This window comes from Hemiscyllium ocellatum, chromosome 5 (assembly GCF_020745735.1).
Source record: "Hemiscyllium ocellatum isolate sHemOce1 chromosome 5, sHemOce1.pat.X.cur, whole genome shotgun sequence".
NCBI lineage: Eukaryota > Metazoa > Chordata > Chondrichthyes > Orectolobiformes > Hemiscylliidae > Hemiscyllium > Hemiscyllium ocellatum.
Window position 1 is genome coordinate 90,322,159 of NC_083405.1, and position 27,102 is coordinate 90,349,260.

The window sequence follows — 27,102 nt, forward strand, 5'->3', positions numbered from 1 at the left end:
GTAAGAGGAAAAAAAAAGGTGGCACTTGTTTCCTCCGCGACGCGAGATGCAACAGTGTCAGATTGAGAGAAACCCCCCAGCAAACCGCAAGTAAAGGCGACAAGTGAAGTGCTGCTCCCACCCCCTTGTGGATGGAGCAGGGAGTTATCAGGGTGGGTTCTCTTTCCTCTCTCCCTCACTCCCTCACGGGCTCGGGGGGACGATGCCAGTTTTTCAGTGATTTCACCAGCTACCGGGAAGTGAAATGTCCGCTTTCTCTCCGCTGGAGGGGATCAATCCATAGCGGGCGTTCCCCTCAGTGAGAAAGATCCCCGTTTGTCAGATGGTTCACAGCGACATGTCCAAAGCGCAGGAGATTCGGATGGGTATTCTGGAAAACCCCAGCATGCAGGTAACTCGGAGCTCGACGGCAAGACGTTTTATTCTCCCTAAGTTTCTATTGTAGTTTTACACTAGTGTCTCATTGTGTGTGTGTGTGTGTCAATCAATGTATGTCTATATATATTTGAATATGTACACCTGTATGTAGGAATGTGTATCTATCGATCCACCTCCATTTCGTACGATTTGTACAATGAAAGCAGTAGTTTGCAGACTGCCATTGACTGCTCTCCCATTCAGATAGTAGTACCTGGCGGTTTCCTTTACGGCAAAGTAACACACTCTACCTGCTTCTTACCAATGGTCTGGAGTGTCTGTAAAGTTTATTGGTCAATAAAAATCGAGTCAAAACCTACCTGTCTCCAGTCAGAGATCTTCACACTGAACAACGTTCCCTGTTAACAAGCAGGTAAACTGAAGCGAACTTCGCATCAGACTTTTTTTTTGGTCACTGCCTTACTACGAGCTACCTGGTCGGATGCAAGAGCTCGAGATAGACTCACTGCGCTCTTTAGGATAGAATGGCATCTGATCGAACGTCTTCCACCCCACAGTAAAATCTCTAATTATACATCCCAAGTAGAATCCAAATTAATTAAGTTCTCCTCACTATTTCTCAGTTCCTACTTAATGCTTAAGTTTTATATTCACTTTTTTTCTCGCATGAGTTATAATTGGTCAAATTGCTTGTGGGAAAATATATAATAGGAATTTTAAGAGCCAGTAGTTTGGGCAGTGGTGTCCTCCTGGTTCATATTACATTCATTTACATGAAAATAAAAGAACATTGACTTTAATATCTCATGTTTTTTCAACAATAATGCATCATCAAAGCACTGAAGTAAAATGCTTTTTTTAAAAAATAGGGTCCTGAGAAAAGTATTTGATTATTATTTAACCATAAATTTGTGATGACATTATTTGACAATAATTGCTTCTGACTGATGCTTTTCAGCCTCTCCAGTCAAGTGAAACAAAAGTTTACTGGAGGATCTTTTAGGATAATAATCCCTCCGTTTCATAACAAAAGATCTTTTTCTCCTCAATAGCACCTAGAGTTTGCCCCATTCTTGACGGAAGTAACCAACAGTTTACTTGTATCCAGATTATAAACCAGTGCACTATATGATGTTAGACTTTAGATCCCTCCAGAACAACAGTTTATGAACTCAAAAAAAAGAATGATTTCAAACCAATATTTTAAGCAGATTTTACATGGAGTGTATTTGTAAAAGAGAATGTGACATTGTATATCTGTTTAAAAGGTCATTTTTCTTTGGTCAGACTTATGAATTTTACATAATGGCTAATTTTCATCGTAACAGACATGTGCAAGGATGGAGCAGCGATTGCATTTTTTGTCAAATTAATCAATTACCATATTCCTTCAAGTTAAATTGTTAGAATATGCAGTTTTAGTGTTTTCTTCTGTAAGTTGACTCAAATATTGCAGTATTTTCATCATTTTGCAAAATGGTCAATTTATTTTCTGATTTGAGTTTGGTGTTGGATTAGGGTATATTTGTGGGTTTAAATTTTGTAGCCAATTCTCAGAAATATTGTTTTTAATTTCTTGGATGGCACAGAAGCAAGCCTTTTGGCTGTTTGAATTTTATTTCTTTGGCCTTTAATAGTTAGACTGACAATTAAGACTGACTTCCTGAAGGTGATGATGCCTTATTATTATTATTATTACTTCTCTCAGATGTCTGGAAAAGGTGCAATTAGGAAAAACAGATTTAAAGGATCTGATGGGAGTACCTCCTCAGACACCACCTCTAACAGCTATGTAAGACAGGTAAGATGCAGATCTTAGAAGTTGTAATTGCGTTTTGACAAAAACTATTATACAAATAATCATAATTCCGACAATAACAGCATAACTTTAAGACCTAAACAATAGAAGTCATTACACTCTGTGCACATAATAAATTGGCCATTTGTGATTTCATTGAATGAAGCTAAACAATGACTGTGAAATACTGTGATAAATTTAAAGTATATATCTTGACCATTACTCTCTCCAAGATTTTACTTTTCTTTGTCTTTAGATCTGCTTCAGTATTTATATTTTAAAAAAGCTTTACATAATTGGAAACTCTGAGATATTACTTTTAATTTGAATATTGTAAAGGTGTTGACTAAATAACATGAATCTTACAAGATGTCTGGAGTGACTTCTTTAATGATGGCAGTGTCCATAAATAATTATTTATTGTGGTGTGCTTTCAGTCATATGAAACATTAACATGGAGAAAGGGAAGAATTTTTCCAACATTCTCCAAAATAAAACATATTTGTTTTAATCTCAGATAAATATAAAAATAATGATCTGTTGGTCATTGAATGCTGGAAAGGAGGTGACAAGGTATCAAACAGGCACGATGGATACCAGCTGTCTGGGAAACATAAAACAAAATGTTGCAAGTAGCAGCAGCCAACTAACTCTGCAAAACATATCGGGCTTTGAAGGCAGACAATAGTGTGAAATAGTGACTAAAGATATATCTGCAGAAGTGTGATTGAATATGTGGCAGAGCACAACATGAAACAAAATCAATTGGGATTTTATTTATTTCATTTTCTTCAGTGTGTTAATGTTAGACTGAGCAGACTGTCAAGGACACTCTCAAATATCCAGGCTCATCAAATCAGGCCTGTTCATGTTGGACCATTTTATCCTTTTGATTCGCAATAAAAGCATACTTTAATTGAAGTTACTAATAGAGGCTGTTGTGATGTAGAATTGTGTTGTCATATCAAACAGTTGCTTGTTGCTGAGTGTGCCTAGTCTGGATATATTAATTTGCTGTCAATATCCAACCTTCTTACCATTTTCCCCATCCCCTTTTATATACTTGTTTGAAAGCAAAATGGTGCCAACAAATCTCTTGGTGCCTGGTTTCTGAAACAAACTCATCAGCAATTGAAGACATGGTGTGAAATACCATTAGCAACTTATATATAAAAAACTACTTCCTCTGTTGGATTATGTTATCACACCATGTGAGTGTGTTTGTCACTGTCAAAGAACAGGAACATGAAACGTGGCAAAAAAAAAACTCTTCAGTGAAGAACAATGAAAATACAAGACTTTGAATACTTAAGAAGCTGACATCTTGCAACTTAAATTTAAAAGCACGAATGGCAGTTGTAATTTCAATTATGATTTAAATTGTTGTCAACCATAGCCCTAAAACCAGTTATCAATGTACTTCAGTACAATTGCTGTTAATGTGAAATGTCTGAAGACAGCAGCTAGTGCAGTTGAGTGTGAAAATACATTAAGTCATGCTAATAATTTAACTATAGTGTCTGATAATGTTTTTACTCGCATCTGTTTTGATGAAGTGCTGACAGGGACAGGTTTAATTAAATTTCCTCTGCATACAACAGTTGTAAAAGTAACACAAAAATATTGTTCACTTGACAATTTACAGAATTTTCATAAGATTAACTTTTATTTTGATGAGCACGCTGATAAGACTATTACAGCAAGTAACTTAACAAAAAGGAACATGACCTGTTTTTGAAGTTAATGGTTTTTCTGTTAAGAATGCAATAAACGATTACTTTTGGTACAGCCAAAAACATTGAATGGAAGCCATTTGAGTTTTATTCCTTATTGTTGAATTATTCTGAGACTCAATTCATATTATCCATTTTATTGCTATCTGACCAAATGATTCCCGTCTTCTTGCTTACCACTATATTATTTTAAGATTGCTTTTCATTTTCTATTGCCAAGCTGATTTGCAAATCTTGCTTAAAATTCACCAACCTTGTTAATTGTTCAATGTGGTGTAGGGTGTGATAATACGCTTCTGAAATTCCCTAAGATAGGGAAGGCAACAGGAATCCCTTTGCAAAGGGAATGGAGTATTAAAATAGGGCAGTTTTCATAAAACCAAGCAAGGTAATAGTCAAATCACACCTCCTATACTGCAAACTGTTTTGGTCCCTTTTTCTGAGAAAAGATACACTCACTTTGGCAGTCCATAGAAGGTTTACTAAATTGAACCCAGGTAAAAAGGGATTTTCTTGCGGGGAGAGTTTGAATCGGTTGGATGTGTATTCACTGGAGTTTAGAAAAATGAGAAGCACCTCTGTTGAAACTCATTAAATTCCTATAGGGTTTTTTAAGGTGGATAATGGGAGGTTGTTTCATCTTGCGGCAGAGTTCAGAATTGGAGAGCATAATCTGAGTAAGGGGTCACCCATATTAAGACTGATACGAGAAAGAGTTTTCTCCCTGAAGGAACTGAGCCTGTGGACGTCTTTACTGCAGAGCTGTCAACATTGACGTAAATGAATTCAAGGCTGAAAAAGGTAGAATTTTTCAGTCAATAAGGGCATCAAGGGCTGTGAGGAAAAGTCAGTGGGGACTATCAGATCAGTCATGATTTAATTGATTAATAAAGGAGACTGAATGGATTAAATGACTTACTTTTGCTTCTATACCTTATGGTCTCATCTAAGATCTTTTGGGTAGATTCCCACAAGTCTTCGTATTGAGTTCCTGATTCCAAGTGAAGAGGGACACTGACAAGAAGTCTTTGCAGCAGAGGCGTAGTCATGGTAATCAGTAGGTTTGTTACATATGTAAAGTAACTAGCTATTACATACTATGAGTTACATAAGACTCTCTTGTGATCTTAGGTTAGATTTAAATTCATATTATTGTTTAGCTAAAAGAATTTAGCACTGAACTGAAACTGGCTGGCTCCTCCTAGAACCATTCCTTTTACACTGTAATGGGCAGAGCTTATCTTGTGATGACAGTTAACCCATTCAGATACCTACTGCTGTATAAGCACACTCCATCACAGTTGTTGTCCATTTGAGAGGTTAGATACTCGTCACCCGCAATTATTCTTTCCAAATTCCCAGGACTACATGAAAAATTATTGTCATAAGAGTTTTTTCCTACATATTTAGTACTTTTTTTCATCTTTGTTTCCATTTGGAGTACTGTGTACAGTTTTGGTCACCCCGCTTTAGGAAGGATATTGTTATATTGGAGAGGGTTCAGAAGATTGACCAGAAGGTTACTGGGAATGGAGGGTTTGAGTTAAAAGGAGAGTCTGTGGCTTCTTTAATTAGAGATGGTTGAGGGGGTGACCTCATAAAATTACGAAAGGCATAAATAAGGTGAATAGCAAAAGTCTTTTCCCTAGGGTAAGGGAGTTAAAAACATGGGGCATAATTTTAAGGTGAGTAGAGGAAGAGTTTAAAGGGACCTGATGGGCATCTTTTTTATGTAGAGGGTGGTTTGTACTTGGAGTGAGCTGCTAGAGGAAGGGATAGATGCAGAGACAGTTACAGCACTTAACAGACATTTGAACTGGTACATGAGCAGGAAAGGTTTAGAGAGATATTGGCCCAATGCAGGCAAGTGGATCTAGTTTAATTTGGGAAACTTGATCGGTATGGATGGGTTGGACCGAGGGGTCTGTTTTCATGCTGTTGGACTCGCTGGTTGTATCATTTTTTTGTGCCTCGCTGAATTCTAGAATTGTATTGTTTTTTAAAGGCTTATTTCTCTGAAACAATTTGATTCCAAATCACTCTCTTCTGAAATTGTCCACCTGTTCCTAGATTCCTCCATGAGAGAAGACATCATCTCAGCATTAATCTTATCAAGCATCCTCAGAATATCATTTTAATATGCAAACCTCTTTTATTTTAAACTACAGTAATTGTAGACCCAGCCTAATTGATGTTTCCACTTAAGACAAACCCTTCAAGCCAGAAATAAATCTAATGAACCTTCTTGTTGTCTGCAATGCATTTGAGTCTTAGCATCATAGAAATGTACAGCCCAGAAACAGACTCTTCAGTCCAACTTGTCCATACCGACCAGATATCCCAACGTAATCTAGTCCCATTTGCTAGCACCCAGCCCATATCCCTCCAAACCCTTCCTATTCATATACCCATCCAAATGCCTCTTAAATGTTACAATTGTACTACCTCCACCACTTTCTGTGGCAGCTCATTTCATACACACCACCCTCTGTGTGAAAAAGTTGCCCCTTAGGACCCTTTTATATCTTTCCCCTCTCACCCTAAACCTATGCTCTCTTGTTCTGGACTCACCGACCCCAGGGAAAAGACTTTGCCTATTTATCCTATCCATGCCCCTCATGATTTTATAAACCTCTATAAGGTCACCCTTCAGCCTCTGACGCTCCAGGGAAAACAGCCCCAGCCTATTCAACCTCTCCCTATAGCTCAAATCCTCCAACCCTGGCAACATCCTTGTAAATCTTTTCTGAACCCTTTCAAGTTTCACAACATCCTTCTGATAAGAATAGATCAGAATTGCATGCAATATTCCAAAAGTGGCCTAATCAATGTCTTGTACAGCCTTAATATGACCTCCCAACTCCTGTACTCAATACTCTAACCAATAAAGGAAAGCACACCAAACATTATTACATTGTTATTACATTGCTGTTTGTGAAGTTTGCAATGCAAACTTTGTCTCCTCTGTTTCTTATGTCATGACAGCAATTACATGTCAAAATAAAAAAAACACTTCATTGCTTTGAGATATCCAGTGGTTATGAAAGGCTCTATATAAACGCAAATCTTTTTAGCTACCACATTTTTGCATGTTTGATTATATCATTGTGCACCAAGAAACTTGCTCTCTCATCTATCTTTCATACCATAAGGAAATATTGCCACAACACACCAGTTCCTTTGTCTAAACATTCAAATAGATTGCAAGTAGTTCAGATGCTGACCTGCTATACTGCTCTAGTTCCAGTTTACTGACCCGAAAGTGACCCATGTATCCAGATTCTCTATCTATTTCATTGACCAATTCTCCTCCATCCATGGGGGTGATGCTTAGTGGTATTATTGCAAGACTATTAATTCAGTGACTCGAGTAATATTTTGGGGACCTGTGTTCAAATCCTGCCGAGACAGATGGTGGAATTTTAATTCAATAAATATCTGGAATTAAAAGTTTAATGATGATAATGAATCCATTGTTGATTGTCAGGAAAATTAATTGCCTAGTTCACCAAGTCTTTTGGGAAGGAAACTGCCATCATTATGTAGTCTGGCCTACATGTGACTCCAGACCCATAGAAATGTGTTTGACTCTAAACTTCCCTTTGGTAGTTAGGGATGGGCAATAAATGCTGGCCTAGCCAGTGACACCCACATCACATGAATGAATAAAAAACTGCTAATTCCGTCTAACCCAAACATCTTACAACTTTTAATCCACGTTACCTTTATTGAATGCATTTTGGTAATCTGAACTCTCCACGTTGTCATTAATGTGAGGTCTATGTTCTTGTGAATGAACAACAATGGGCTTTATAGGACTCAACTATTTGTGCTTGCTGAAGAAAGTGGACATGTTATCTGGAGCTGTAAGAGAATGAAGATTATTGAGTTCTCTAGCTACTCACACTCCCTCTCTCCATTTAAAAGACTAGGTCATTACACGTTAACTATAACGGCAAGTTCTCTTCAGCTGGACCTTGAGTTCTGAGCATTGCTGCAATAGAGAGGTTTTTGCAAATATTACATCTTTTAAATAAAGCAAAGAATCGTCGATGCTAGAAATCTGAAGCAAAAATAGAAATCACTGGGAAAACTCAGCAGGTCTGGCAGCACCTGTGGGGAGCATCTGTGGGGAGTGAATAGTTAACGTTTCAAGTATGGTGACTCATCAGCACTTCTAGCATTACCTTCGGAATGTTTTCTGATTAAGAGTCACTGGGCATGAAATGCTAACTTTGTTTTCTCCCTGCAGATGCTGAATTTCACCAGCACCATCTGTGGAATGAAAATATCTTGTTTATTATTTTTCTTCTTTTTTGGGTTGTGGACCAAAATAGGAAAAGGCTGCTGGTGTAAAACAAAGAAACTTTGAAAGGAGATATTAAAATTTGGAGCTCTGAACTCATCATGTGCATTTAGGTCAATTTTGCCCAGAGACTGCCTATGGTTTCATTTTTTTAAATTAAATTCCCTACAGCGTGGAACCAGGCTCTTCATCCCAACAATCTACACCGACCCTCCGAAGAGTAAGCCACCCAGACCCATTTCCCCCTGAATGATGCACCTAACTCTATAGGCAATTTGGAATGGCCAATTCACCTAATCTGCACATTTTCAGATTGTGGGAGGAAACCGGAGCAAACCTACGCAAACACAGGGAGAATGTGCAAACTCCACACAGACAGTTGCCCAAGGCTGGAATCAAACTTGAGTCCCTGGCGCTGTGAGACAGCAGTGCTGACCACTGAGCCACCGTGCCACCCCAATGAAGTCTGCATCAAGGCTGTCAAATGGGCCAGGAGTGCTCCTTATGACAACTCTGGTTCTGAGGCAAGTGAACAGCCTGTGCATGAATGATACAGTATCAGAAAGTCTTCAGATTTTTAAAAACAGCATCGCCCCTCTCTTCGCAGAAGAATAACAAAGAATTGTAGGATAGCTAGCTATTCATACGTGCCCAAAAACAGAAAGTGCTGGAGAAACTCAGCAGTTCTGGCAGCATTTCTGCACAGAAAACAGAATTAACATTTCAAGTCTAGTGATCCATCTTCAGAACTATAGAAGTCCCTTCCTCACACTTACCATTTGATGGCAAGTTGTTGCCTCTAACCAGTGACTTAGGGACTGAGCAGATAGTGTGCCAACCACTCTGTGCCTTCAGTAATGCATCTGGAATGAAGAATATCAGTCAGAAGAACTCTGAAGAAGCTAAAGGATTTTAAATTAGAGAGTTATAGGTTGATAATTTATAAATTGTTTTCCTGTGGTTCTTGCTAAGAGCAGAAAACTAGTCAATCTTTTGTGCGAGCTTTAGTTAATTGGGGAGGAAAATTTCAGATTTGTGGGTAATTTTGTAACTTGTCACAAAAGTTAAACGATCTTGGGAGTAGTGGAGCTCAAGTATCAGTGTGCTTTCCCGAATGAATCGTGATACATTTGTTCTATTGGTACAGATCTCTGTCACTTGGATGAGAACATTGATTGGTTGAATACAAGATCTTTTGCTTCCTGCAAACTTCACATTTTCAGAATATGCATCTAGTTGTGCTGTTTGACTGCTACGGCTGGAGTATTCGTATTTTTTTTCTAAAATTTCATTCATGGAATGTAGTTGTTGCTGATAGGACCAGCATTTATTGCCCCTCTCTTGATGCTCAGAGGACAGTTAAGAGTCAACCAGATTGCTGTGGATGTGGAGGCACGTGTAATCCAGGCCCAGGCAATGATAGCAGATGGAACTAAATGTAAGATTTCCAAGTTTGCAGATGACACATAGCTGAAGTGGGAGGCTGAACTGGGAGGAGGATGCAGAGATCCTTCAGTATGATTTACTGAATAAAATGAATAAATTCAATTCGATTTGGACAAGTTGAGTGGGTAAATGCATGGCAGATGAGGTATAATGTGGATAACTGTGTGGTAGCAAAAACAGGAAAGCAGATAATTAACTGAATAAATGTTAGATTGGGAGACGGAGAGGAACATTGAGGTCTGGGTGTCCTTGTACACCAGTTGTTGAAAATAAGCATGCAGGTGCAGCAGGCAGTGAAGAAGGCAAATAGTTTGCTGGCCTTTTATAAGGAGAGGATTTGAGTACAGGAGCAGGAATGTTGTGCTGCACTGGGACAGAGCCTTTTTGAGACACACCTAGAGTATTGTGTGTAGTTTTGATCTCTTTACCTGATGAATGAAATTCTGGCTATGGAGGGAGTACAAAAAAATGTTTACTAGACTGATTCCTGGGATAGCAGGATTGGCACATGAAAAGAGACTGGATTGGCTGGAATCATATTCACTGGGGTTTAAAAGGTTGAGAGGGGATCTCATTGAAACGTATAAAATTGTAACAGAACTAGCAGGGTAAACATGGGAAGGATGTTCCTGATGACCAGGGAACCCAAAACTAGAGGTCAGAGTGTAAGGACAGGGGATACATCATTTTAGACTGAGACGAGCAGACATTTCTTCACCAGAGAATGGTGATTGTGTGGAATTCTCTGCCATAAAAAGCAATTGCGGCCAAAACATTGAATGTTTTAAAGAAGGAGTTAGATATAGTTCTTATGGCTAAAGGGATCAAAGTGTTTGGAAAGAAATGAGGAACGGGATACTGAGTTTGATGATTAGCCATGTTCTTATTGAATGACAGAGTAGACTTGAATGAGCGACTGGCCTCCTTCCATTTTCTATATTGTAGTTGGCAAACAGTACGTTTCTCTGGTACTGAAACAACAAGCCACTGTGCAGGGTGCTACTTGGTAACTGCTCGCTGTTTTGTTTCTGTTGTTATGAAAGAAATGGCGGGTCTATTCCACCCTCTTCTAATAGAAGGACTGGGGTATCTTCAGTCATTAGAAGTGAAGAAGCTTTACAATCAGCTCTACTTGAAGAATTATAAGAATTACAAGATCTCAGTAATCTTTCTTTTATTGTAGTGAAGTGTATCACATTTCTGCCTCCTGCACCCTGCTGATTATATTACATCCCTGCCCCAATTATGAACAGAAGATAGTCTGAAGATACCTGACAACAACTAAAGTCTATCATCTTAAAAGACTGATATACCTCTGATATCAAATTTAAAACTGGTTTTCTTCCCATTTACTTTAATCTCTGTTTACTGCGGTTCTGTACAGTAAGAGTCAGTCAAGGTCTCATCTGCATCTGCCATATTGCCCAGGAAAAGGTCACCTAGACCCTTTACATTCCATACTGCTAGGACTCCTGCAGAATGTTGTGGTCTGTGTTTAATTTTCTGTGCAGCCATTACCTGGAATTTCTCTTCACTCTTTCCATAAAACTGGCTTGGTTGGGGAAGGGATTACTTGAACTGCTGTTTCTTTGTGTGCTGGAGTCTTAATCTAGAAACCCAGTGTTCAAATCCTACCATGATAGTTGGTAGAATTTGAATTCAATAAAAATCTGCAACTATAAGTCTAATGATGACCATTATTGATTGTCAGCAACAAAACATCTTATTCAACAATGTCTTTTAGGGAAGGAAACAGCCACCCTTACCTGATCTGGCCCATGTATGACTTCAGACTCACAGCGATGCAGTTGACTCTTGAACTGGACTCTGAGTAATGAGGGATGGGTAACAAAAGCAGGTCTAGCCAGCAAAGCCCATATCCCATGAATGAATTTTTAAAACTTCCAAATTGCCTCCTCCCATAGCATCAAACAGCATGGAAACACACCCATCGGTCCAATTCATCCATGCTGATCTAATTTCCTAAACGAAACTAGTACCGTTTGTTTGCATTTGGCCAATATTTTTCTAAACCTTTTCTATTTATGTGTCTGTCCAAATGTCTTTTAAATGCTGTATCTGTACTTGCTCCCTCTGGCAGTTCTACCACTTCCTTTGGCAGTTCATCCATACACAAACCATCTTCTGTGTGAAAATGTTGCCCTCAGGTCTCTTTTAAATCTTACTCCTCTCATCCGAAAATTATTCCCTCTACCTTTGAACTCCCCAACCTTGGGGAAAAGATAGTCGCTGCTTTTTATCTCCCTGCCACGTCTTTAAAGCACAACCATCAGTCCTCTCCTTCTCACTATCTTTCTGTCACCTCATTGGGCTTCCCTTCCCCCTCCCTGCATTCTGATTGGACAGTGCTCTTGGATTCCTGGCCCATGGACTGCTGGGATATTTAGTAGTCAAAGTAGTGACCACTGTTCCCTGTGACTGGCAGTTCTGTTGTCTGAGCAGCACCCCTTAGATTGACTGATAGTTCTCTGAAGTGAGACACCCCTGAGAGAAGGGCAGAAAACCTGCCTCCAGCCATTCATTAAATAACTCTCACACGTCCTTGAGAGAAACATGAATACATTTCCTACCATCTTCTTTGGAAGCAGCAGGTGTAACTGCTCTATTCAAACACACACACATTTAATTAGTTTAGGTTTAATCAATTCGTAAAGAAATGTCTGCTCACCTTCCTTCTTGTGAGCTTAAGTTTGTATCCCTAGTTACAGAATTTGTGATTATCAGTATGACACAGGAAATATTTTGCTGTTTTAAAGATTCTGCCTCCACTTGTGTCCATTGTAAATATTCCCAATTTTCTCAGCGTCTGCTGATTAACCCTGATGGCTAATTTCTGGGATCACTTTAGGTGCTACTTTGAGAATCTGCTAGAATCAGGTTTTTCGCTCTGAAATGCTGTGATCGGGTACCACGGAATACTGCAGGCACTTTATTGCTTGGTCAGCAATTTCTTGGTGCAGCCTTATGCTGTTCTGTATATGCCATTTCATTCAAAATTGTATTGTGGTTAAAAATGCTTGGAATTATTCGGCTCTTTATCATGTGCCTATGAAATAATTCATAGCATTTCACATTATTTATTGTAGAAGATGGAGTCTGTAGAACCAATCTTAAATGAGGAATCAATCAGGTTAAAAGGGGTCATGAAATAATTTTAGTGAGCAGAATTAAGGAGAATCCCAAGGTCTTTTATTCATAAATAAGAAGCAAGAGGATAACTAGAGAAAAGGTTGGTCCACAAAAGGATAAGGAAGGAATGTTGTTCATTGAACCTGAGAAAATGGGTCAATTTCTCAATGATTATTTTGCATCAGTGTTCACTGAGGAGAGGGACATAATGAACTTGGAGATAGATATTTGTTTACTCTGGATCACGTTGACATAAGGAGAGAAGATGTGTTGGATAGGCTAAAGGATATTAAGATGGACAAATCCCCAGAACCGGATGGGATCTATCCCAGATTGCTGAGGGAGGCGGGAGAGGAAATACCTGGTGCATCCATAAACACAGGTGAGGTGCCAGAGGACTAGAGGGTTGCTCATATTGTCCCCCTGTACAAGAAGGGCAATAGGGATATTCCAGGTAACTACAGACCAGTGAGCCAGTGACCAGTGGTGGGAAAGTTGCTGGAGTAGGTACTGAGGGATAGAATGTTTGTACCAGAATGAGCTTATCAGTGATAGGCAACTTTTTTTTTTGCAGAGGAGATTGTGCCTTACCAACTTAATAGAGTTCTTTGAGGAAGTGACCACATTGTTAGATGAAGGAAGGTCTGTTGATGTCTAATACATGGAATTTAGTAAGGCATTGATAAGGTTCCCCATTGTAGACTAATGGAGAAAGTGAAGTTACATGAAGGGCAGAGTGTTCTAGCTAGAGCTGGTTGAGCAACAGGACGCAGAGAGAAGTAGTTTAAGGGAGTTTCTCGAAGTGGAGAAAGGTGACCAGTGGGTGTTCCACAGGGATCAGTGCTGGGGCCACTGTTATTTGTGATATACATAAATGATCTGGAAGAGGGCACTGTTGGTCTGATCAGTGAGTTTGCAGATGACACGAAGTTGGTGGAGTAGCAGAAAGCATAGGGGACCATCAAAGAATGCAGGAGAATATAGATAGAATGGAGAGTTGGGCAGAGAAGTGGCAGATAAAGCTCAACCCGTGCAAATGTGAGGTGATACATTCTGGAAGGTCTAATTCTAGAACGAACTATACTGTAAACGGAAGAGTCTTGAGAAAAGTTGATGCGCAGAGAGATCTGGGAGTTCCGGTCCATAGAGATAAGCTTTTTCACAGAGTGAAGGATTCAATGATGAGAGGTCACGTATTCATGGTGAGAGGAGAAAAGTTTAAGGCAGATACAAGTGCAAAGTACTTTACACAGAGGGTGTTAGGTGCCTGGAATGCATTGCCAGCAGAGGTAGCAGAGGCTGGCCTGGTAGATTCATTTAAGATGCGTCTGGACAGATGCATGAGTAGGTGGGAAGCAGAAGGATACACGTCCTTAGGAACTGGAGGATAAATTTAGACAGTGGATTTGGATTGGCACAGGTTTGGAGGGCCGCAACAGCCTGTTCCTGGGCTGTAAATTTTCTTTGTTCTTTGTACTTGTTATTTTTAGATAAATTGTGCCACGATTGTGCACTGCAATATCCGCCAACAGCAATGACAAAAATAAGTAGAACATTATTTGCTGATGCTAGTTGCGGAGTACATGTCAGCCAGTATATTGGGAGCATATTACTGCATTTCTTTAGATAGTTCAGATAGTGAGATTTTTAATGTCCATATATAAAGCATATGGAACATCACGTTCAGCTAGGAATAACAAGGCATCACTCCCTCTATTGTGATGCAGTAACGCTTTGAGTTTTAGTTTCAAATTCTGGGATTGAATACTAATCTCTATTTTTCTGATGCACACAGCAAATGGATTTAGTATTATTCCAAGTTGAAAACTTTTTTTTAGTATTAGTTTTGCCTTGAAAATTTACTTGAAACTTGGAGGAAACTTAAAACAATCTTGATAGTTGGCCCAGTGTGTTTCAATTTTGAAAAACATCTAAATCTCTTACATCCTGCAGAATTCATTGATATTTTAGCATTTAGTGTTTATACATACAAAGTCAAAGAGCTGTAGGTTTAATTTCTTTTTCGGGAGGAGGTAAAAGACCAAACTTCCTAGCTACTTCTCTACTTATTTGTTTAAACCTCTTTCTTTGTTTCTGAAAATATTCAATTTAAAAAGCAATTTGTAAAGCAATTCCTAATGTATGCAATGCAAGAACAACTTGTATTTATGTAACGTCCTTTAACATAAAGAACATGCCAGCATGATACAAAAAAGACTTTGGAGTAACAAATACAATCTGATACTGAAGGTTTGGTGAAGTGGTGAATTTTGTAAAGTGAATGTTTTACATTTGATTGACAACTCGCAAACATAATATTCTGGGATGGCCACATGTTTTATTTAAAAGGCACACTACACATCTCTCATACATTTAATACAAAATAATTATAGAAGGTTTTGGCAAGGTCCAGCCAGGGATGCAAGAGGTTTGCTGCAGAGCCATTTGGAGGCTTGAGTGAATGCGTTTTGCAACAAATCAACTACAATTTGCAAAATAATGGTACAACGCTCTCAGGTTTTCTTGAGTTAAAAAATCACACAACATCAGATTATAATCCAACAGGTTTATTTGAAAGCACTGGCTTTCAAAGCGCTGCTTCTTCATCAGGTGAAGCTAGTGCTTCCAAAATAAACTTGTTAGATTATAACCTGGTATTTTTTAACTTGGTCCACCCTAGTCCAACACTAACTCCTCCACATCAGCCTTTCTTGAGTTATTGTTAAGTAAGGTGGGCTACATAGTGTGAATTCAATTTACTTACTATCTTGATGATCTATCCCTTAATCTAATTTCCTCCATTATTTTATTCAACTTTGTTGTCTTACCCCCACAAGTGCCTTTTTCAGGTTTAAAGCACCAGTCTCAGACCCATTCTCTTACCCTCAGACTGAAAGCAAAAATCAGTTATGTTTTTCTTACTCTCATGTTAGATCACATGCTAGATTTACTATGTGGATGATAATTATTCCTGTGATGTTGCACATTTTCAGATCAAGAATAATCTGCCCTCATAGTGTTCTTGTGATGCAGTGGTAGTTTCTCTATCTCTGGGCCAGGAGGCCTGCTATAGAGATGTGATGTAGTGTTCCTGAACAGGTTGATTAGAAGATGTCTGTTACCCTGACCATATACATAACCCTAAGAGATAGTATAGATGCAGAAGAAGCAACCAGTAAAAACTAATGAGTTACTAATACTGGTCTGATTCATCTTGTAAAGGGGGCACTTGTGGTACGATGTTAATGTCCCTACCTCTGGACCAGGAGACTCAGGCTCAGATCTCATAACATTTCTGAGTAGGGTAATTTGGAGGCTATCTAATGGGTTCTCTATTTGACTCTCAAGCTTGTTGTTGTCAGAAACTGTCCCCTAATCACTTTGTGCCAGGCCATCTTTGTCAATTGGATTCACAGCAGTGGATAAGAAACTTGTGGACAGCCCGTGAAACACTTCACCAGACTTTAGTTTCCATTGAAGTGGAATGTATTGCTAAGATGTTTAATTTCAAACCAAGTAACGGTGAGATTAGGAACTAACTCCCCAAAATTAATTTTTAAATTCTTTCTTTCTTATTCAGTAGTTTAAAAGATCCAGTTCAAAGAAAAAGCAATTTTTGATTCACTTTATACCTGTTACTAATTGCTGGGTGAAACAATTTCAACCCTTCCTGGTTTCCAAGTGTAATTTTGGATGTAAAGTATGGTTACCACAATTTGAACTTGCCTTCCTGCAGCAGCTCAAGTCAACTCACCACTGCCTTCTTCAGGGCACTGTCGGCGGGCTCTAAATCCAGCAATGCCCACATCTTAAGAATGAACTTTTTTTTAGTAGAAGTTTCAACCTCAGAAATCTGCAGATTTAGCAATCAACTGCTAACATGATGCAATTTTCATGGATTAGTCTGTGTAGACTACTTCCACAGGAAGTGTGGGCTAGACTGGTGAACACACAGCTAGGAATTTCAGAATGTGTCACGCAGTACATATACGGATACACAGATACTCTGGTACACAGTGAGAGCCCAGGGTAAAATGTATCCCGAGGAGGAGGAAGAAGAACAAAGAACAAATAAGAGCAAAGAACAGTATAGCATAAGAACACACCCTTCGGCTCACCAAGACTCTGTCGATACATGATGTCATTCTAAGCTAAAAACATTTTGTATCCATGCAGTACATGTGCCTCTATTCCCTATCTATTCATATATCAGTCAAGATGGTTCTTAACATCGCTATTGTATCCACCTCCACCACCTCCTCTGGCAGTGCATTTCAGGTACTTACCACCCTTTGTGTAAAAGAAATTGCCTGGCACATTATTCCCTTTCATCTTAACCCTGTATGGTCTAGTAATTGACATTTCTACCCTAGGAAAAAAGACTCTCACTATCTATTATATCCATGCCTCTCATAACTGTGTAAACCTTAATCAGGTTGACGCTTATCCATCAAAATTCAAGTGAAAACAAACCAAGTTTGCCCAAACTCTCCTCACAGTTAATACCCTTCAAATCTGACACCTTCTTCGTAAATCATCTCAGTACCCTTGTAATATGGCAACTAGAACTGTACACATATTTCAAATATGGTCCAGTAAAGTTCTCTTTAGCTGCAACATGACATGCCAATTGTTTTACACTATGCCTCGACTGGTGAAGCCAAACATGTCATATGCCTTCTTGACCACCTTATTCATTTTTATTCCTCTTACAGGTCACAGAAAACATTTCTAAGCTGGGGCTCAGTTGAAAGCAAACTTAACTCGAAATTAGTTTAGCGTTGAGTCATAGAGTCATAGAGATGTACAGCATGGAAACAGACCCTTCAGTCGAACCCGTCCATTCCAACCAAATATGCCAACCCAATCTAGTCCCACCTGCCAGCACATGGCCCGTATCCCGCGAAACCTTTCCTATTCATATACCCATCCAAATGCCTCTTAAATGTTGCAATTGTACCAGCCTCCACCCCATCCTCTGGCAGCTCATTCCATACATGTACCACCCTCTATGTGAAAACGTTGCCCCTTAGGTCTCTTTTATATCTTTCCCTTCTCACACTAAACCTATGCCCTCTAGTTCTGGACTCCCATGACCCCAGGGAAAAGACTTTGTCTATTTATCCTATCCATGCCGCTCATAATTTTGTAAACCTCTATAAGGTCACCCCTCAGCCTCCGATGCTCCAGGGAAAACAGCCCCAGCCTGTCCAGCCTCTCCCTGTAGCTCAGATCCTCCAACACTGGCAACATCCTTGTAAATCTTTTCTGAACGCTTTCAAGTTTCACAACATCTTTCCAAGAGGAAAGAGACCAGAATTGCACACAATATTCCAGCAGTGGCCTAACCAATGTCCTGTATAGCCAACATGACCTCCCAACTCCTGTATTCAATACTCTGACCGATAGAGGAAAGCATACCAAACGCCTTCTTCACTATCCTATCTACCTGTGACTCCACTTCCAACGAGCTATGAACCTGTACTCTAAGGTCTCTTTGTTCAGCAACACTCCCTAGGATCTTACAATTAAGTGTATAAGTCCTGCTAAGATTTGCTTTACCAAAATGCAGCACCTCGCATTTATCTGAATTAAACTCCATCTGCCATTTCTCAGCCCATTGGCCCATCTGGTCCAGAACCTGTTGTAATCTAAGGTAATCCTCTTCGCTGTCCACTACACCTCCAATTTTTGGTGTTATCTGCAAACTTACTAACTGCACCTCTTATGCTCGCATCCAAATCATTTATGTAAATGACAAAAAGTAGAGGGATCAGCACCAAACCTTGTGGCACTCCACTGGTCACAGGCCTCCAGTCTGAAAAACAACCCTCCACCACCACCCTCTGTCTTCTACCTTTGAGGCAGTTCTGTATCCAAATGGCTAGTTCTCCCGGTATTCCATGAGATCTAACCTTGCTAATCAGTCTCCCATGGGGAACCTTGTCGAACGCCTTACTGAAGTCCATATAGATCACATCTACTGCTCTGCCCTCATCAACCCGTTTTGTTACTTCTTCAAAAAACTCAATCAAGTTTGTGAGACATGATTCCCATGCACAAAGCCATGTTGACTATCCCTAATCAGTCCTTGCCTTTCCAAATCCATGTATAACCTGTCCCTCAGGATTCCCTCCAACAACTTGCCCACCACCGACGTCAGGCTCACTGCTGTATAGTTCTCTGGCTTGTCCTTACCACCCTTCTTAAAAGTGGCACCACGTTAGCCAACCTCCAGTCTTCCGGCACTTCACCTGTGACTATTGATGATGCAAATATCTCAGCAAGAGGCCCAGCAATCACTTCTCTAGCTTCCCACAGAGTTCTAGGGTACACCTGATCAGGCCCTGGGGATTTGTCCACTTTTATGCATTTCAAGACATCCAGCAATTCCTCCTCTGTAATATAGACATTTTGCAAGATGTCACCATCTATTTCCCTACAGTTTATATCTTCCATATCTTTTTCCACAGTAAATACTGATGCAAAATACTCATTTAGTATCTCCCCCATTTTCTGCGGCTCCACACCAAGGCCGTCCCTTAACTTGAGTAGACATATCAAAGCTGATAGAAAGTGCAGTACTAAGAGTATACTACTTTGTCAGAGATGTCTGATTTGAAATGAGATATTAAACTGAGGGCTTGCCTGATTTTCAGTGTATGCAAGAGATCCCATGGCATTGTTTGAAGAAGGGTGTGTGTGTGTGTGTGTGTGTCAGGTTTGGGGTGTTTTGGGGATGTAGACTTGTTTTTACTGTATTTTGTAAAAACAGACATGTTCAGCAAAGATGTAAAGCTGATTAACACAGTTTGAGATTTGAAAGAATAAATATGTATCCTGCAAAATGAACCTGTTCAGCCTCTCTACACAGTAATTTTTAAAAAAGCTGTAGAGATTAACTTGAGAAAGAAAGCACTTTAGCCAATTATTGTTTGTTCCTGAAAAAAATAAGAACTTCTTCAGAGGATTTTCCGGAGAACAGCTGAAGCTGTCTAAGTTATCACATTTGACCCACAGGCTATTTAGTGCTGTAATGGGAATGTCACCGATCATTAATCCAGATTCCCATGATCATGTTTTGGAGACATGGTTTTAAACCCCACCATGGCAAATAGTGAGAATGAATAAAGATTTAAAAGCCTGCTGATAACTTAACCTCTTTCAGTTGTTGTAAAAACCTATCTGCTTCACTAAAGTCTTTTAGGGTAGTAAATCTGACATGTTTACCTGGTCTGGGCTATATGTGACTCCAGAGCAGTGTAGTTGGTTCTTAACTACCCTTTAGGCAGTTTTCAAGCCCTTTTAAAAGTATTTTTCTAATCTTCCAGCAGCAACTGAACGGTAAAAGGTGACACATCTTGAAATAATACTTGAAATATTTTCCAGTCAACTGGCATCCTTTAGGAAAGGGTCATTAGTTCATGTGTTAGCCAAGGAAATATCATGCAGGCGCCTTAATGAGCAGTAGAGGGTTTTTTTTAAAAAGGTAATCAGCTTCTTAATGATTCTGTGAGCGGTCATTCAGAGTTCATATCCTCTTTGCTCTGTGCTTTGACTTAAACTGAAACACCAGGTTAGCAAGTATTTCAGATACCATCTGAGATACTGTTTTAACAATTAAAAGAAACCAAGGAAAATTGTGTTCCCTTGGATGTCCCAAAATTTAATAAAGGAGGTTGTTTTTATAAAATGGTTTCAATGGAGGAGAGAGAACTGAAGAACTGAAATCAGGGAGGTATAATTGGCTTGAATTGAAGAAGTGCAGAGATCTCAAAGGATTGTCAAGTTGGAGGAGCTTATGAAAACAGAATTTGGAAGGAAGGCTTCAAAATGTTCAAATCTGCAGTGTTGCTGGACAAGGAGCCAGTGTAGGTGAGAGAAAACTGAGTTAATGGGACTTGGCGTGAATTAGGATACAGGCAGCAGTTCATTAAAAGTATTTCAATTTGATTGCAGAATGTTACCACTATCAATGAACAAATTGAATTTTTTTTTCACTGTTTCTGGGGCTATAAATTCTTTAGTCAATGGCTAGGCCTTTATCCATTAAATGTGTGTCTAGTGTTGTTCCCAGAATAAAATTAACCACATGGATATCATTAATTTTTCTTTAATATTCCATATTTAGAGTTCAGAGACTTCCTTTTTTAAAATTTATATCGTTTAAAAAACACTTCTAAATTAGAAGTGTTAAAATCAGTTAATAGGTAACACTTTAGCTTGTTACTTTGCAATTTTTTTAAGTAATGTCCCAATTATTAAACTAAATATTAACTGCAGCACATTGGCTGCATCTCCAAGAAAACCATTTCACTCAGATGCAGAACAGGAGGAGAGTGAGTAATTGAATTTTCTTCTCATTTTCGACTTATGCCTCTCCTGAGGTGATGCAATTGTCACAAAACCCATGACATACACCACCTTTTAAGAAATACATAGAATATGACACTTAAATAGATGTAAGTGTAATTTTAATCTACAAGATATTGAAAGGTAACATGTGTCTGAGTTGATATGCTTTCACGTGAAATCCATTAACCGGAGGGAAGCATTAGCACATAGTCAAAAATTAAAATAGGTACCGCTTTGTCAATTCAAGTGAATGAATTCAGGTCTTTCAGCATCAAATTTTGACAGAACACTTTTGGCCTAAAATCTTGTGTAACTAGAGACTGACTTCGATGGGCATCTGGCCTTCTTGTATCCTATTCAGTTGCTCAATATACTTTGCAAGTAATGGTGGAAGAACTCACTGATCACATTTGAATGAGACCTAAATACATGCGTTCAGAATCTGTATAATTCTCTGCAGTTTGTGCTGCAATATCAGCGAGTCCTAAATGCCTGTAAATAAAATGGACATTCAGAGTTGATGGCGACTGGATTGTGTGCTGAAGTGTATTTGAATGGTTACTGAGTTATTGACAAAGACTTACTGTTGTACAGTGAGCTCGTTTTCCCAGTTTGATTTTTCAGTTTATTTTCCTTTTGTGTTTGTTAAGACTCAGTTGCTCAGGCATTTGGCCTGATGATTTTGTTTTTGTTTTGGAATTACCACAATGTTTGCATGTGAATTGGCCAAAGGGAATCCCCTTTGCTTATGGTCTCCTTTCAGAACAAAACACGCAAAGAAGGGAAAATAGGCAGGCAGGCTGCACCAAAGGCAAACTGTATTCGTTTGACAGGACTGAGGCTTCCCATCTGCACTTGTGGACAGATTAAAAAGAATAAACAAATTGGAATGAAAATGCTGAAATAAACCTAAATGCATAAAATACATCTAAGCCTGAAATAGTTTGGTAAGCTTGCCTTCATTGGTCAGTGCATTGAGTATAGGAGTTGGGAGGTCATGTTGCAGCTGTACAGGACATTGGTTGGGCCACTTTTGGAATACTGCATTCAGTTTTGGCCTCCCTGCTATCGGAAGGATGTTGTAAAACTTGATAGGGTTCAGAAAAGATTTACAAGGATGTTGCTAAGGTTGGAGGATTTGAGCGACAGGGAGAGGATGAATAGGCTGGGGCTGTTTTCCCTGGACCTCCGGAGGCTGAGGGGTGACCTTTATAGACGTTTATAAATCATAAGGGGCGTACATAGGTGAACAGCCAAGCTCTTTTCCCCAAGGTAGCAGAGTCTGAAACTATTGGCCGTAGGTTTAAGGTGAGACGGTAAAGATTTAAAAGGACCCTAAGGTGCAGCGTTTTCACACAGAGGGTGCTGTTTGTATGGAATGAGCTGTCAGAGGAAGTAATGGAAGCTGGTACAATTACAGCATTTAAAAGGCAACTGAGTGGATATGTGAATAGGAAGCGTTTAGAGGAATATGAGCCAAATGCTGGTAAATGGGACTAGATTAATTTAAGATATCTGGTTGGCAAGGACAAGTTGGACCAAAGGGTCTGTTTCCATGCTGTACTGCTCTATGATTCTAAAAGAAAATAGATCACTGTATTTACTGCATTGATACCATAATACTTAACAAAATTCATGGAAGAAACTGCAATTTCAGTCATAAATGGAATGCCCTTTGAAGGGGGAGCAGTATATATTTTGTCACATTCTCTATTGCACTGTATAATATGGCATTGACCTTTCAAACAGGACTCTGAGTGAATTTAGGTTGGCTGGTAGACCTTTATTAACACACATCTGATCATTAGTATCAGTATAACTAAGTGAGCAAAATTGATTTTATTGGGTTGGCTTTATTTTCATAATGCAGCTTGACGTTGGAAATTTGCTGTGGTGGAAGAGTCAAATTTACGTATTGGGAGAGGTGGTTATAGGCAAAATTAAAGGAATTTGTGCACATAAATGCAAGTGGCTGTTTATGTGGACACATGTCAGTAACATTTACAAAATCATATAATACAAACACATCTTTGGCTTGGAAAATAAGTAATTAACAAATCAGCTGGCACAATGAAAGAGTATCAAACATGTCCAAGTTTAGACTAAATAAAAAACAAAAGAACTGTGGTAAATCAGAAACAAAAACAGAAATGGCTGGAACAGCTCAGCAGGTCAGGCAGTATTTGTGGAGAAGAATCAGAGTGAACATTTCGGATCTGGTGACCCTTCCTCCGAACTCTGATTTCTCTTCACAAATACTGCCTGACCTGCTGAGCTTTTTCAACCATTTCTGTTTTTGTTTGTGTCTGTCCAAGTTTACAACAGCCATGCACTCAGAGTGCCTTTTAATGGCGGCTAGTGGAGCAGAACCTGATGGCAAGAGGCTGAACCAATATTTTGATCAAAGACGTATCCAAATGGATTAGATATGGAACGACCAATTTCCTCTGGTGGAAGAATTGAACTATCAGCTTAAAATTCGAGCTTCGTTATGCAGGAGCGAGATCTGAATGTTGTTTATCCCACAAAGAGTAATAGAACTTCCAGACTCAGTGGATGCTGTCAGCTATAGTAACTTTAAATACTAAGTTTTTAAAAAAAATTACTAGGAAGAACAAATATACACTTCGGTGAGAAAATTAATATAAGGTGTGACCCAGCCATGAGCCAATGATGGAACAGGCACTTGGCTGACTTAACAGATGAGCTTTTTTAAATAAAAAATTGTAAATTAATGACATCTTGTGAACAGATCTCTCTTTCCTATTTTAGAAGTTTAAAGATATTTGGATCAGTCCTTTTTTTTAAAGATGTAGATGTAGGAATGTTTGCAGGTGGAGAGGAAGTAGAAAAACATCATTAGCTGAAATGGGACTTGCACATTATTTAAAGTCATAGAAATGTACAGCCTTCAGTCTAACTCATCCATGTCAAACAGATATCCTAAATTCATCTCATCCCATTTTCCAGCACTTGGCCCATACTCCTCCAACCACTTCCTATGCCTATACCCATCCAGATGCTTTTTAAATGTTGTAATTGTATCAGCCTGTGTCGCTCCCTCTGCCAGCTCATTCTATACACACACCCTCTGCATGAAAATGTTGCCCCTTAGATGCCTCTTAAACCTTTCCCCTCTCACCCTAAAACTATGCCCTTAGTTCTGGACTCCCCCATCCTAGGGAAAAAATCTTTTCTAGTTACCCTGTCCGTGGTCCTCATGATTTTATAAATCTCTATAAGGTAACACTTCAGCCTCCGACACACCAAGAAAAACAATTCCAGTCTATTCAGCTTCTCCCTATAGCTCAAATTTTCTAACCCTGACAACATCCATGTAAATCTTTTCTGAACCCTTTCAAGTTTCACAACATCCTTCCAATAAGAGGGAGACCAGGATTGCACACAATATTCCAAAAGTGGCCTAAATAATGTCCTATAAAGCTGCAACATGACCTCCCAACTCCTATACTCAATGCACTGACCAATAAATGAAAGTATATCAAATGTCTTCTTCACTATCCTATCCAGCTGCGACTCCATTTGCAAGGAACTATGATCCTGCACTCCAAGGCCTCTTTGTTTAGCAAAATTCCCCAGGAGAAAGTGAGGACTGCAGATGCTGAAGATCAGAGTTAAAAAGTGTGGCACTGGAAATGTACAGCAGGTCAGGCAGCCCTTCCTGATGAAGGGCTTATGCCCGAAACATCGATTGTCCTGCTCCATGGCTATTGCCTGACCTGCTGTGCTTTTCCAGTGCCACATATTTTAACCCAACATTCCTCAGGACCTTACCCTTAAGAGTAAAAGTCCTGGCCTGATTTGCCTTTCCAAAATGCAACACTTCACATTTATCTAAATTAAAATCCATCTGCCACTCCTCAGCCTGTTGGCCCATCGTACGCTGTTGTTCCCATTGTGCACTGAGGAAACCTTCTTTGCAGCACACTACAACTCCAATTTTGGTGTCATCTTCAAACTTACGAACTAGCCCTCCTATTTTCACATCCAAATCATTTATATAAATGCCAAAAAGCAGTGGACTCAACACCAATTCTTGTCGCACACCACAGGTCACTGGACTCTAGTCTGAAAAGCAACCCTCCACCACCATCTTTTGTCTTCTACTTTCAAGCCAGTTTGTATTCAAATGGCTGGTTCTCCCTGTATTTCATGTGATCTAACCTTGCTAACCAGTCTACCACGAGGAACCTTGTCAAATGCCTTACCGAAGTCCATTTGGATCACATCCACTGCTCTGCCCTCATTAATCCGCATCGTTACTTCTTCAAAAAACTCAATCAAGTTAGTGAGACATGTTAAAATATATTGAACAAATGAAGTCTACCTGACCATTGAGAAGAGTCCATTTGATGTCCAAGTCTGATTCTACTTCAAAATAAAGGCAGGCATATAAGAGGACAGCAGCTCTCAGGTTCTTCAATCCTGCCTTCAATCCTAACTATTTCATAAGATAATTAATGGGAATTCTACATCCCCATGTTATCTCTCTTTGAGATTTGTTGAAAAGCTTCCAACTTTAAAAACTCCTAAAACTTCAGGGTATTTTTTCTTTTAGAATAGCCTATGCATACGTAATGTGTGCCAAGTACAGTGTTGGTGGTGTATTGCTTCTGTCGTACCCCATTTTACTTGTCAATCTGAATGCTAGTTTCAGGGTGGATTTCTCTGACTGTGTGATGTTTATTAGCTCTGAGAGAATAGTGATCATATTGAATACCCCATGTGGCATCCAGCACTTAATTTATATAAAAGGTTAACTATTAGTGAATACTTTTCCATTCATGCTCAACTTCATGGAAATCTTTCAGCCACTAGCGTGAAATTTGGAACAAGTCTGATTGTAACAATATCATCTAGATTAGATTCCCTACAGTCTGGAAACAGGCCCTTTGGCCCAACAAATCCACACCGACCCTCCGAAGAGCAATCCACCCAGACCCATTTCCCTACATTTACCCCTGACTAATCCTCCTAACACTACGGGCAATTTAGCATAGCCAATTCACCTAACCTGCACATCTTTGGACTGTGGGAGGAAACCGGAGCACCCAGGGAAAACCCATGCAGACACAGGGAGAATGTACAAACTCCACGCAGACAGTCACCCGAGGTAGGAATCGAACCTGGGTCCCTGGCGCTGTGAGGCAGCAGTGCTAACCACTGAGCCACCCTGCCTCCCATACTCAAGCTTATTTACTACAAATTTTTTTATGAGCATCAGCGAAGATTCTTCATTTGTTGTTTTGTAGGAATTTGGGGATCACTTTAATAATAAGACCCAAGTCATTTAAAGTCTGTGATATCTTGGGAGAGTATCAATCTAAGTGTTTACTGGTCCTAATTAGTTGCAAGAGCATTCTAGTTACAAATATGTTTTTACAAATTGCATAGAATTTAATACATTTTTCAGAACAGATACAAAAGAAACGATACACAATGAAAGCATGGATTCAATCACAACAGAATATAGCTTGCAGAATCTGGCTGACTGTGCAACATGACTCTTATCTCCTCCTCCTGCTCCTCGGATGCTGCCTGAACTGCTGTGCTTTTCCAGCACCACTCTAATTTAGAATCTGGTGTCCAGCATCTGCAGTCCTTGTTTTTAACCTCTTATTCCCTTCTGATGACTGTATTTATCCTTCTGACTTTAGTCGTCTTCTTATGCACCAAACTACAAAGATTTGCCATTTATTAAACATTGATGGCCACTATTCTTGATCATGATCAGAGGCATCCTGAACTTGAATTGATTTACCAACAAATAAAAGACATTGATGAATCTCAGACTGGCGAGGTACTGTGTTCCCAATTTCACTGGTTTCTTAAACATGATGGTCATCTTACTGATCTCATTCCCTACTATCTCCTGATTGGTTCCATGAAATGCCAATCACTTGATAAGATTATTC

The 27,102-nt window shown here is 39.3% G+C and overlaps 1 protein-coding gene across 2 annotated transcripts in view; it reads left to right on the plus strand.

The window, feature by feature from the left end:
• The first annotated feature begins 322 nt into the window (after nt 1-322).
• Nucleotides 323-27,102, plus strand: part of LOC132815784 (voltage-dependent L-type calcium channel subunit beta-2-like) — a 325,455-nt gene continuing 298,675 nt past the window's right edge. The window contains exons 1-2 of one of the 2 annotated variants that reach the window (XM_060824978.1): nt 323-391; nt 2,087-2,179. In XM_060824978.1, coding sequence (XP_060680961.1) covers nt 323-391; nt 2,087-2,179 — 162 coding nt within the window. The remainder of the gene's footprint in view (nt 392-2,086; nt 2,180-27,102) is intronic. The other variant, XM_060824981.1, reaches the window with a different exon arrangement.